This window comes from Condylura cristata, unplaced genomic scaffold (assembly GCF_000260355.1).
Source record: "Condylura cristata isolate star-nosed mole 26May11 unplaced genomic scaffold, ConCri1.0 scaffold00046, whole genome shotgun sequence".
NCBI lineage: Eukaryota > Metazoa > Chordata > Mammalia > Eulipotyphla > Talpidae > Condylura > Condylura cristata.
The window spans coordinates 2,925,187-2,939,317 of record NW_004567147.1 but is presented as its reverse complement, the minus strand read 5'-3'; the positions used below and the strand labels follow the sequence as shown (position 1 = coordinate 2,939,317).

Here is a 14,131-nt window from a genome sequence, read left to right as displayed (position 1 = left end):
GACCTATATAAAGAAAATTACAAAACACTGTTAAAAGAAATTCAAGAAGACACCATAAAATGGAAAGACATACCCTGCTCATGGACCGGGAGAATTAACATCATCAAAATGGTATACCAAAGTGACATAAAGATTTTATTAATAAAAGTATCAGTGACATTCTTCAAAGAAATAGAAAAAAGATTGATGAGACTCATATGGAACAACATAAGACCTCAAATAGCCAAAACTCTCATGATTAGGAAGAAAGAGAATGGCGGCATTACAATACCAAGCTTCAAGTTATACATGGTACTGGAACAAGAACATACATACAGACCAGTGTATTTGAATAGAAAACCCAGATATAATCCCATAGGTTTATGGACAGCTAATCTTTGACATGGAGCAAAGAAAATACAATGGAACAAAGAAAGTTTGTTCAGCAAGTGGTGCTGGGAAAACTGGGAGACTACATGCGAAAAAATGAAACTAGATCATTACCTCACATCATACACAAAAATTAACACGAAGTGGATTAAAGACCTAGACATAAGAATGGAAACCATAAAATACCTGGAAGCAAATATGGGCCAAACACTACACAACATACACTTCAGCAACATCTTTAAAAATACAGCACCCAGTGCAACAATAGTGATGGCGAGGATACATCAAGTTAAAGAGCTTCTGTACAGCAAAAGAAACATTACAAAAAACAAACAGACATCCCACTGATTGGGATAAAAAATTTCTCACACAAAACTAGCAGTAAAGGACTAATCACAAAAATATATGGAGAACTGATGAAACTCAACAAAAATAAAATAAACAACCCCATCAAAAAATGGGCAGAGCTAAAAAGACACTTCTCCAAAGAGGAAATGCAGATGGCCAGCAAGCATATGAAAAAATGTTCAACATCACTTGTAATAAGGGAGATGCAAATTAAAACCACAATGAGATACCACCTCACCCCAGTGAGAATGGCACATCTTCAAACAACTAGCAACAACAAATGTTGGTGAGGATGTGGAGAAAAAGGAACTCTCCTGCACTGCTGGTGGGAATGCAAACTAGTACAGCCACTATGGAAAACTGTTTAGAAGTTCCTCAAATTGTTAAACATGGAGCATCCCTACGACTCAGCAATCCCACTCCTAGGTATCTACCCAAAAGACACAAAAACACTGATTCAAAAAGATACCTGCACTCCTATGTTTATTGCTGCTTTATTCACAATTGGAATGACATGGAAACAGCCCAAATGCCCAAAAATGGATGACTGGATTAAAAAGATGTGGCACATATACACAGGGGAATATTACTCAGCAACAACAACAACAACAAGAAGCACATGTCTTTTGCAGCAACATGGATGGAACTGGAAAAGATGATGTTAGTGAAATAAGCCAGAAAGCAAAGGAAAAATACCAGATGGCTTCTCTCATATCAGGAATATAACTGAATAGGAGAGAAAATAATGATAATGATGAACAGATATATATCAGAGACATTTTATGGGGGTGAAGTGGGGAATGGGATCAAAAACAGTGGGGGGAGGGAAATGCACTGGACTATGGTGATGGCACATGGGTGATTTGGTGATGGGAAGCCCAGGGGGATTGCAACTTGGATGGAAAAATTCACAAAATGATGTAAAAATAAATTATTATATTATTTTTAAAAATATAAATAAAGATATTGTGGCATTAAAAAAATAAATATAGTGCCAGATAAGGTCTGAGAGCACTAGTAGTTTAATCTTTGGTTTCTTGCATTGTCAGAGTAGAAACCTGGGAGGGAAGGCAGGGCCAGAGGCAAATGTGGTAAAATGATTTGAAAGAGGGTGCCAAAAAAGGGTTGTCAGAGGGTGCCAAAAAAGGAAAATAAGGAGGAGGTGGCTGGGGGGAGGTTGGGGAGAATGAGGACAGAGAATCAGTCATCAAAAGAGAAACACGATTACAGAACAGGGACAGTGTCCATGAAACTAGCACGACAGCTATAAATAGGAATATTGGCTTTGTCTTAACAAACTCAATAGAAGAGTCTCATTAGACATGTGCTAGACCTGAAAAATACCACCAGGCATGGATGCCATTTGTCAGGTAAATTTGCAGTTGCAAATACTTCAAAAAGCTGAAACTAGCAATCAACTAAGTTCTGATAATATGGTAAATTTCCCTTTTTTTAGTTACTAAAGATAGGTGCAAATAAGCCTGGGCAGGTTCACATTTGCAGAAAGATTTGTTTGGAAGGACCAGCAAGTGTTTTTATTTTTTGTTGTTGTTGTTGAGTTTGTCAGTGTCTAACTGTGGTCAAATGCTTCCCATGCAATTTACTTCATTTTGGATTACAGATCGTCTCCTTATGGAACGTTCTTTAAAATACAACCCAACTGTGAGCAGGTCCTCCTCTTTATCAACAAGAACCCTGAAATATTACTTATTTTTGGAAAACTGGATAATTTTGATTTTGAGTTATATAAATGGAGAAGCAGGTTTTCTATTTTTTTTAAACACTGAAAGACACAAAGTAAAAATAAAACAAACAAAAAACACCCTTAAAGAAAGTTAATGATTCTGTCTGTTGCTTTGAATTAAGAATAGGTCTATTGCAGATGGTATAAAATAATGATTATAGGTGGGAATTTGGAACAAAACAAAATGGATTGAGTACATCACTGCCATTAAATGTTGTAAAACTATGATTGCATTTCATTTTCCACTTTTATGGAAATAAGAGAATGATGATAACAGTATCCACCTCAATGACCTCGATGCTATATCCTAATGTTCTCAGAAACTAGCTACTGCAGTTATTACCGAAGTGTGGAGTGTGGCTACGTCATTAGCTGGTTATCCTTCATTTGCATGGCACTTATGGGGTCTGGCTTATAACTACTCTATGTAAAATGCATGGATTAGTCATGCAGCATTTAATGTTTGACTTCTAGAGCCTAGATGGCTGAAGAGGTGATTGCTGAAGAGTTGACAAGGTAAGAAACAGGGGCTTTTTCTTCATCACACTTTCCTCAGGTAACAGCCATCACTTGAAGAAGGATGCACTATGAGATTCAGTCATCCCGATCATACTCGTCATGCCCACTAAGGGTGCTAGACTTCTGGAATGGAAGTGAATTTGATACCCAATGACTCAGACCCTGCATTATATGCCACTGTGTGCTGATGGTCAACAAGATGGAAGGGGGTGTCAACAGCAGAAGAAAGACAGTCTGGAGGGCTAAGAGCTTCACCCTACCTGACTGAAGATCAGAGAACATTTATAAAACAAATAGTCTCCAAGGTAATTATGGGTGTCCTGATAAAGTGGAAAATGCCAAAATAGAGCTATTTCTGCAGGTTTCCTCCTTCTTCCTTGTTTATCTGGATATAGCCCCAATTCAGGCTCATGTTACCTCCACCATCCTACCAGACCATTGATGACTGTCACTTTCTATTTATCTTTGCTTGGGATCTTTCAAACTGTCCTGTGTTTCCTTTCAAAATTGGCAACAGACATTGAAAACATGCTAAAAATTTGTAAGTCTCAATTTAGACGTCTAGAATTCTTAGTTTATTAATTCCTTCTGACATGCCCCAGATGTCTCTAGAGAAATTAGTAGTAGAACAAGGTTAATGTAGCTGCCTCACAGTGATGCAGATTCATTATGACTGACTGACTGCTTCCTTACGAATCTGAGCAAGTCTAATTGAGTTTAAACCCAAAAGGACTGCACCAGAGAACCCATCACCCGTCTAGTCTTCATCAATTTTAAGAGGTACATTATTTTTATAACAAGTAAGGATTATCAGCCTTTGTGTACTTTTATCCATCGGGCCCCATTGTATGGAGGTGAGGCTGACAGATAACATATTAAGTCCACCCTCTTTGGGAAAGGGTTAGGGAAACCAGAGAGACTGAATTAATTTCAATATCTTCAGTCTCCCACATGTCAAATCTTGTGGATCCTAGGACACCCATATTCAGGGCTTACAGCTGAAACTCAAGTGAGCCTTCTAGATGAACTAAAGAGGTTGTTACTTCTTTAAATATCTCTCCTGTTCTGCTCCCTCTCTCTGTTCCCACCACTATCAGCCAGATGCTCATTAGTTCTATTTCCACACTGCAGTGGCCTCTACCAGTTTCCTCGGTTCATACTGTCCAATTTAACCAAACTAGTGTTTCTGAGAGGCGGCAAAGAACTGATGCTAGTGACTTCTCTGATCTATTTGATCCTTTCCTTTTTCCTCTCATTCTTTACAGCACACCAGGAAAATGTTTCTGAAGACTAATTTCCATCATACAACTCCTCTGCTCAAAACTTCCAAAGGCTGGCCACTGGAATACAATCTACACCTTTGTATGCCCTCCCTAGTGAGAATTTTCTTCTAATGTCCCTTGAAATGGACCCATGTCCCAGCTCAGCCATCTTATCAGTGGCCAGAGACCTTGGTAACTTTAAGCCTGTGTCCAGGGCTTCCTATCCAGAATGTTCTTCTTATCATTTATAAGTACTCTGCATGCTTTAGAGGTCAGCGCAGCTTTGGCTGAATCACTAACTCTCTCAGATGCGCTGGCAGGTATTGCTCCTGAAAGGAGTAGTTTTGCCTTTTCATTATGTGTCTATCCACCTGCTGTCATATACACTCAAGACTACTTTGTTACCTAACACGATATTCTGCTTACTATAGCCATGTTGGCTAAATAAGGACTATACAAAAGAGTTTGTTTTGTGATAGTTTATCTTTCTCAAGGGAAATATGGCATCAAAGCCATAAAAGGTATATAGTTCTTAAAAGGAACATTATTTATTTTTAGAGTTAGTATTAGCAATTCTAATTCTAGAAATAAATTAGGGAAACCTCAGAGATGCTTCTGAAGATAGGCACATTGCTGCTGAATACGTTCACTGTTGTGCTTTTGTGGAGTAAAGAAAGTGGGAACCTGTAAGAAGACAGGCAAGTGAGCCCACCTAGGTACCCAGCAGAGCTCACAAAACTACATTGCTGTGATTAACTAACATGAGAGACAGTTCATAAAGTATCAACAAGTGTACAAGGCAGGTGATTAAAAAAAAAACAAAACATGCAGCACATCCTCAGATAAGGTTGGTTTGTTCAATGTCCATTTGTTGTGACATTGATGAGAAAAAAGATCGATAGATCAATTCCCAGCTGGGGCTAATGTCTGTGTGGAGTCTATCCTCCACAAGGCTGTGTTTTTTTTGTTGTTGTTTTGTTTTTTTTTTTGTTTTTTTTCTGGTATTTCTGCTTCTTTCTACATCCTAAAAATGTGCCAGTTTTTTGGTGCTTAACAATTGCTCAGTCTGAGAGAGTAAGGGAGTGATTATGGGGTCCCCTCCAGAGGGTTCCCACATTGTCCCCTAAGCTTCTGGGACAGGCTCTGACCACCTGAGACTCTGAATTGCAATAAGTAGTTTGTTATAAGCAAAGTGTCATTTAGTATTAGAAGTGTTTGGAGTCTTTTTTATTTTGATAGTTTGTATTTGTTTTCTTACACTGTTGTGCATTTTGGACAGTACTTGAGTTCTTCCCTGAGGTCTAGTTCTGTAGTTCTCCCACCACCACAGTCCCTTGTGCTCACTCCCCTGATTTGACCCCTCAACCTCCCCGAGCCCTGCTTTAGCCTCAGCTCTATGGTCAGTTTTCAAGTTTTGTATTTTTTCTGAACTCTTTCTTTGGTTCCTCTATATTCCACATACAAGTGAAACCATCCAATAGTTACCATTTTTCTTCCATTTTACCATTAACTTAGCATAATGCCTTATAGCTCTATCCAGGTTGTTGCAAATGTCATGAGTTTATTTTTCTGAGTAGTAATGGTAATGTTCTTGTAACCAGAAACATAGTGCAGGGAAACATAACTCTTGCTTCTAGCAATTAACCTATGATGAAATGGTTTCTTAATGTCATGCTGAAAGTTACGGTTTTCAAGAACATATCAAGAACATTAAGTGAGGACACACTTTAGCATGAGTATTTGACTTTTATTAGCTAACTAGATGGACACTGGGTCTCTTTCAGGAAGGCTCACATGGGCTTCTTTCCTTTGTGGTTTTCTATGCATTAAACTTTGAGGCACTGAACTACAGTGTTATTCATTAGTTGAATGGTTCCCTTAGAAGGAAATTTGTTCTTTTGAACCACAAATACTGACTTGGATGGATATATACTCATAGGGCAGTTTCACACAAATCTGTGTTTAATTGGACTCTAGTAAAACAGCACCAAGTGAGAGACATTCTGCTGTTATGGAAACAACATTCATTGAACTAGGGTTTGAGAATCACAACCACATTGTGGTGCTACTGAAGAATTCCTTCCAGCTCCAGGGCAGTCGTGCATTTTTCTTGATCATTACTTTTCTGATATACAATGGAGAATATTCTTCCCTCCTTCCATCCCCATTACAGCTTATAAAAAAAAAAAGTATAGCGATCAATCAGAAGTGATTGATCCTACAATAGGTTTCTAAAATTAACAAACCTATTGTGGGAAAATCAATTAGTCTCAGGTGGGACTGTCATCAAGTGAGAAGAAACCACCTCTGACAGCTTTAGCCTCTAATAGTATCACAGTCTTAAATCACAAGTGATGCTGTCCCATGCTGAAGTGCAGAGTCCAAGATGCTGATTTAATAGCCATGGTGTCTTTGTTAAATAAGTTTCAAACCAAAACCAAGCCATTTCAGGACAACATTCCTGATTATCTCTAAGTATTCTATTCTTTAAAAAGTATTTCCCACAATACTTTGCAGATTATTTTCTTTCTTTCTTTTTTACTAGAAAAATAGATCACACAGAAATTTTAATAGAAGAAGTACGTTGGGTTTCAGATCAATAATTTACAGACAGAAAATTTAAAACTTTGACAAGCTCATTGTGAAAGGAGCAAGGTACTATTCTTTCTTTTGACAAAGATTTTGATGTTGAATATAATTCACAAACATGGCAAGAAATCATGAATTAGTCACATAAATACCATGTACATATTTACAGATACGCACAATTGAAAGCTCTGGTCACGTGACTGAAGGTGCATATTGAAAGCTTCTTGACATAAACACACACACCCACGTCACAACTGCCTGTCCCAAGACACACAGAAATACCCCAATATCCCACAGAACACCCTCACCAAAGTTACATCCAGTCTCATAAAAGAAAAAGAAAAAGAGAGCAAGAAGCTCTCTTCCCTTGAAGGGAAGGCAGGGCCTCCTGACCCCAGAAGACATCTTGACTCACCTGTTAAGTGGTTGGCAATCCTGGCAGTGGGTTTGGGAGGCAGGGCAGGGGGTTGCTTGAGAAGGGACAGCTGCTTCACTGGGGTCTCCTCATGGTCTCCAGGGAAAGCAGCAGGTTTTTTGGGGGGCAGTAGCAGGACTGGTTTGGCTGAAGGATCTTGGGACAGGAGGACTCCAGACTCACTGGCAGAGGGACTCTCTTCAGACACTGAGGGTACAACCATATGACACACAGGAGACATTACACAAACGCAGTGCAAGCAGGGCTGGTGGGGACATAGGACAGAGATGAGGATTAGCCACACAGCACAGTGTTGACTGTTCCAGGTTGTCACAGTAATGTTAAAGAGAGGACACCAGCAATCCATTAAAGTGGAGGAAACAGCAAGGAGGCAGGGGAAGAGAAAGGTAGCCATGACAGAGTGAAAGGGACAAAAAGGAATAGGGAATTTTCTAAAAACCACCCAAAATCTTTAGTGCTGCAGTCTTAGCATCTACATGGCAGAGTGTAGGGGGCTCTCACATGTGACTCTTGGGGGCCACAGTGGCAATCATAAAAGAATAGGTATAGTGCATCAAGAAGAAAAGTCCCCTCTGACCAAGCCAGGACCGGAGAGCAGGGCTCTCCTCAGTCTGTCTTCCCTTTACTAGGGAGGAAGGGGATAGATTTCGAGGTCTTATTTTGGCTGCTGGGTCTCACTGAGTCCCTGCTCCCAGGTCTGGGACATCAGGAAACAAAACAGCCAAGAAGGCTGACAGGAGGCTGGCCACCCTCACACCAGGGCTGCTCCTTTGGGCCCTGGAACCTGTGGGGTTGGGAAGCAGCCTCTACCTGGGCTGTCTGCAATCTGAAGGGCACCTTCCTGTCATCAGCTCTACCTGTGCTGACAAGGTGAAAGGTACTCCAGGTCAACATCTATTGAGTCTTCTCCCTTTCTTCCTCCTCTCACTTGCTTTGATTTTCCCATTTCTCTTTGCTCTGAATTAAGCCTCACTCTCCTTTTCTCCCTCCTGAGGGAGAGGAACCCATCGGCTCTGGTTAGGATCTATCACAGGCTCTCTTGTCATGCTGATAGCCTGCTGATGACAGACTAAAACTCTAATGTTTCTGGGATTGACCTCACTTTAACGGCCAAAAGCTTCTGAGTCCAATGTCACAAGGAAGACTGGATTAAAAACAACAACAACACAATTTACTGCTTTAGCAGAAGGTCAAGGTAAGGGAGGGAAATGGAACTCAGTTGCATGTTCTCCTTCCTCTCACAGAATGCCTCTAAATAACTTCTCCCCTGCCTTTCTCTCTGATCCAGGCAGCTGTGTTCCCTGAAGCAGCAATGCCCTGCAAGTTATCTTCACAAGTACAACATTCTTCTCTGTCTCAAGGACACTGCTATTATCAATGTTGGTCACACGGATGGAGCAGGCCCCAGGGTAAAGCTTGTGGAATGTTTGGGAAGCTCTGTCTTTTCCATCCTCCCACCTGAGCTCTTGTACAGGGTGGGGAAAAGGGACCCAAACTTCAGATATTCATAGTAGTCCCTTCTCCCAGGGGGTATCCTGACAATAAAGATCACTGCCTGCTGTTGTCAGGAGATTCCCATCTACAGGCCAATGGGTATCATACTGCCGAATTCTCAGGGATGAATACTCATCCCACAGGAGGCCTTGGAACAAAGAGGGAGGTGGCTATGAGAGGGCATCATAAATTATCTGTCATCAAGAGACAATGTAACCAGTACACACTGCACAACTTAATGGACAATTAACATACTAATTAATTTCATATAGTATATAGTTTGTTAAACTGCTATCACCACTAACTGGTATATTGGGACCAGAACTAAAGAATATGCCAGGGGTCTTTGAGTAGGAGAATTGAGTAAATATCATATAGAGGCATGCTAGTGTTTAGAAAACAAAATAATGACGTTTAAAATCATCAATATTAAAAGACAAGGCACATATTCTTTAATGAGACAAAGTTATAAAAATATTTTTAAAAACTATTATATGGGACAATAAGCATAAATATCTTCCCTGTTTCCATACCATAGTTGAGCATGGGGAGATCCTTAAGATCAGGGTGGTTCAATCAGACCAATCAGACCAAAGGTCCCGAAGGCCACATTCTGGCACCTGCTCTGGAATGGCGGGGCATTACCTGTCCCATCCATGATGTCTGAAGGTTGGAGCACCTCATACGAGCAGGGATCCCCAGGCATTGGGACTGGCTCCATTTCGGACAGGGCTGGCAGAGACAGCTGGCTGGAGCTCAGAGATGGCCCGTTTTCCAAGGAGTCATCTTCGTTCGATATGGACAGCTCCCCATCTGTCAGAGAAGAGGAGACCGCGGGTTAGACCACACTGCCTTCCAGGGATGGCGTCCCAGTCTATGAAGGAGGCCAGATGCTGCTGAGCGACCTTTCTCAAGGTCAGTATGTGAAGTCTACAGTTTTTCTTTTGCTTTTAAGGCATTTATATTCTTTTTAGAGATATGGTATCTGTCAATTTCTAACCATAATCACTACATTTTGTATATACTTTTCACTGAATGTTAATTAAATTAACTTTCTTTATACTTTTTTAAAGCTTGAAAAAACCAAGCAGTATTCAGAGATTGGAAACCAGGATTAAGCGTTCCTTCCTTAGGGATGAAAGGGATTCAAATCACTGAGTGCATGCAAAGAGTGTGGCACTCCAAAGCTCACTGGAAAAACTCATCATGTCTTATTTTTTTCTCTGCCTAGACTCCAGTTGATGGGCTGCACAGCCCACGGATGCTGGGAGATACCATAACACCACTCCCCCAATGCCCACCCTGATTCACTCCTGCGGACCAGCAGACTTTGTTTTCACATAAAGCCTCCAGGACAAGGGGCCTCTAGTTATACCATAGTAGGGGGCCAAAGGTGCACAAACAATGGCCACTTGTCAAATAAAAATTCCCAGTGTGGCTTCATCCTCACTCAATGGAGTCCTGCATAACTAGACATTGAAGTCAAATAAATTTTTAAAGAGGACTGAAAGCTGTTGGGTGAATACATATCCAGATGAAAGACTCTAAGTTATGCTTAGTTAGAAAGTAACAAAGCAATTACCTGCCTTAAACCTAAAGAAATATTTCCTTGTAGAAATGAAGAGTGAAAAGATTCCAAGGTTATTCTGATATGAAATAATCATTTACTTTTGCTAGGTTACTCCAAAGGTTTAATTTTATATCACAATGACATATGGTGGCAAATTATTCCTCTGCCACCTCCCCACCCCCCAATTAAAAGTGGCACCAGGAAATGTATTTTCAAGAGAGTGATCTACAAACTGCCAGGATTCAGATAGCATGCTGTGTAAGGACATGTGATATTTTACTTAAATCTTTTTTGAACATAGGAAAAAATATAATGTGTACCCCCCAAAAAGTCATCAGAAACAGATGATATAAAACACTGAACAGTGTGTTTTTTCCTTCTTTTAATTTGGACTTGTTGGTCAGGATTCCACACATTGTATAATAATATGATTACTTTCCACATTAATAAGACCAGAGAATCAGTGTAGACTCTAGGACCAATGCTAAGAACAGAGTTAAACTGAGAGTATTTATGATGGGTGTGCATTTAATGCTTTACCATCCTCCAATGACCCTAACAGCCTGAACATGTTTTAATTTAGCATGTTCAAACTGATGCAGTGGGAAATAGCTCTGCTTAAAGCTCCCAGATGCTGAAGTAATAATGCAGCTGTCATTCAGTTAATACATCTTCAGGAAACCACTTTGATTTTTGGTGTTTCAAGTACAATAAAAGTCCTGGATAAGATAATCAGAGGAGGAGGGAATTAGAGCTGCTATGGAATTTTGTTCCTTTGGGGCAAAAATGCAATAAAAAGACAGCTCTACATTTTAATAGTTAACAGTATCATGGCTGACCATTAGGGAGAAGGCAACAACTATGGGAAAACTGTAAAGGTAAACTTTGCAGACTCTATGAATCTTGGTAGCTGGCTTCTGCCGGAAGATTTGCTAGTAACAAAGCATTATTAATTATACCTCTTAGAACTTATTAACTCTCAAAAAATTTAGCTTTAGATTAAAAGTTGTTAAGTCACAAAGCCCAATCACTTTGGAGAAGAAAATGGGAATTTCATTGGCATAATTTCTAAATACATATTTCCATTGAAAAAATAAAATTGGGAGAAAAAATAAATTGATCATACCATACTCTGATAATACCATTATCCCCCTTAGAGAAAGTTTCTATATTGGTACACATTTTCCATAGTTGTAATCCTGCTGCTATCAAATTTTTGTTTTTACTTTTATAAGAATTATAGTTTGCATAATTAGTTTCTGAATGGACATAGTAGATGAATAAATAGACATTTAGATAGAGCCCTATAGTTGGTTACATAGGGACTGCCAATCTTTATGCTGTTATAACAGAAGAAAGCTCCGCTAGCCATTTTCTCTTTAACGTATACTCTCTACTCTGCAATTAGCATATTTCCTCTTCAGGAGAGGTTCAGTGAGTAAAGCCTATGTGTATTAATATGTTAATATCTAGTAACACAAACTTGGTCTTGTAAAATCATATTTCTAAAAGGTTTTTCAATTCATACAAAAACAATATACAGACCACACACATTTCTTAACTTTCAGTCACTTATTCAACATTACCATCAATATCTTGTTTCCCTCCCCGCAACCCCCATCCTCTTTCCCTCCTTTCCTTCCCTCTTTCTCATCTACCTATACAAACCTAGTAGAAATAAATCAAGCCATCAATATATATAACACAGTTCTTATTACTATCTTTTTTTAACCATGATTGGTAGTAGACACAAGTGAAGAGCATTTGATTTGAATTCATATAACATGGAGCTAGAACGATGTTGTCTCTATTTAGAAGTTATTATTGTAAAGCCTTTGTGATGGCATTTTCAAACATATACAAAATAGTCATCATTAAGCAAGCTAATTAGCTGGGAACTCCTAATGTTTCATAATTCCAAGTTTGATTAATATGAAGATTATTTAGGTTCTTTGTGGCTTTACAGCTTATCAGCACTGTTTATGAACATCTTTGTGAAAAATGTCAGCCTCTTTACTAGGATTATTTTTAGTAGAATTTTTAGAAAAAACATTTCCCCATAAGAATTTCCCCTACTGATTAAGACAAGTATTATGGATGCTTAGTGCCTTCATCTACCCAGATCAAGGACATCTCCTGTTACCATGGAGGAGAAAGAGCTTCCTGAGTATTTGAAATTATCTTGATGTTTTACTACATAATTTTCTGAAATGATTTTCACAGCAGCACTCTATGACTCCAGTTACATTTCATATCAAAATCAGCGAAGTGTAAATAGGAAGAAAAATGCAGCAGAAATCAGATGGTTTGAGGAGTTGCTTCTCAGACTTCAGCAGGCATCCAATTGCCAAGAGGGTAGTGAATAAAGAGATCTCAGGGTACCACCCCTAGTGCTTCTGACTGGTAGGTTGATGGTAGCACTGAACATCTCTACCATGCTCTTTAGTGATGGTGAAACCATTTTTTCTGGTCAAGTTCTAAACTTTGAGAATCAGAGGAAGGTAGGTAAGGGATCTGAGTGGCCTTGGCAACAGTGCCGTGACATGATGAGGTTTAGGGCAGGTTATGCTGTTAGGTGGCAAGAGTTGGTTTAAACTACAACAAGGGCGAGAAAGCAATTGCGCATTTCAACCTTGGAGTATGAATATAAACTTGTTCAGGAAGTACAAGGGGACTTGTAGGAGAAGTAGGAGGCAGAAGAAAGGCAAAAATACGAGATAGGCAGTATGTCTAACGGGTAAAAATGGCCATAGAAGTGGTAGAGAATAGAATGTGGACCTGAGGTTAGCAGTATTGTGAATTTTATATTTGTTTTTAATGTTTTGTGAGTTTTAAATGATGTAGGAAAATAAAGATGTTAGATCTAGGACTGCTTCCTGGAAACTGCTGGCTTTATTCTTCCTGTGAAGAATAAAAAATACTGTGAAATATTTTGCTCTGAGAGGGTTCAGGGTACATGATTCCTTGAAGATGAAGATTATAAAAGTATCAACTTTAATTCTATAAGAGAAAAAAAACTCCAACATAAACTCACCACTGAGTCTGATTTTTGAGGATATAAATTATGGTTTACATAAAAACCTGTATATTTCCAGTTGAATAACAATGACCTCATTTAAAAAATCACTGAATGAGCCTAAAAAGCAGGTGCACATCTGTGCGCTGAGCCACACTGTAGTGAATTTCACATGAATCAAAAAACTAAACTAAAACTTTAAAACTAGAACAAACATACATTCACTTGTTCAGATTGTATAAGAGGAAAGTTAATCATAAAACTTTTAATTTGCAAAATAAAGTGCTGTGCACTTAATACAAGAAAAGAGCAGCAGCTTGAGGAAATACCAGCTAAACAGAGCTAATGAGAGGATAACTATTCCAAGTATAAAGACTATTTGAACAAATAAATAAAATCAAGTCACAGGTGCCACTTTGAAAATACATGACCTTGCTAAGAATGAAAGAAAGAAATGCAAATGAAATGACCAAGTGGGTGACACGGATGCATAAAAATGTGTTTAAATAATGTCAAGTATAAAAGCAGAAGTGGAGAACAATATGTACATGCTGATTATAATCACATCAAAATGAAATAGGTATGCAGGTTGGCAAAGATCCACAGTGAATTTCGCAAGACCTAAGTAGAGCTTAATGACCACAATTTTTTTTCTATAAAAATGCTTATTTTTATAAAACATTAAAATAGTACATGCTGCCTGCTAAACATGGAGCTTCCCTACGACCCAGCAATCCCACTCCTAGGTATCTACCCAAAAGACACAAAAACACTGATTGAAAAA

The 14,131-nt window shown here is 39.0% G+C and overlaps 1 protein-coding gene across 2 annotated transcripts in view; it reads right to left on the bottom strand.

Moving 5' to 3' along the window:
* Positions 1 to 14,131, bottom strand: part of PHACTR1 (phosphatase and actin regulator 1) — a 531,128-nt gene that overhangs the window by 83,714 nt on the left and 433,283 nt on the right. For both annotated transcript variants that reach the window (XM_012734131.1, XM_012734130.1), the window contains 2 exons: positions 9,407 to 9,574; positions 7,247 to 7,453 (listed from right to left, as the gene is read on the bottom strand). In XM_012734131.1, the coding sequence (XP_012589585.1) occupies positions 7,247 to 7,453; positions 9,407 to 9,574 (375 nt within the window). The remainder of the gene's footprint in view (positions 1 to 7,246; positions 7,454 to 9,406; positions 9,575 to 14,131) is intronic.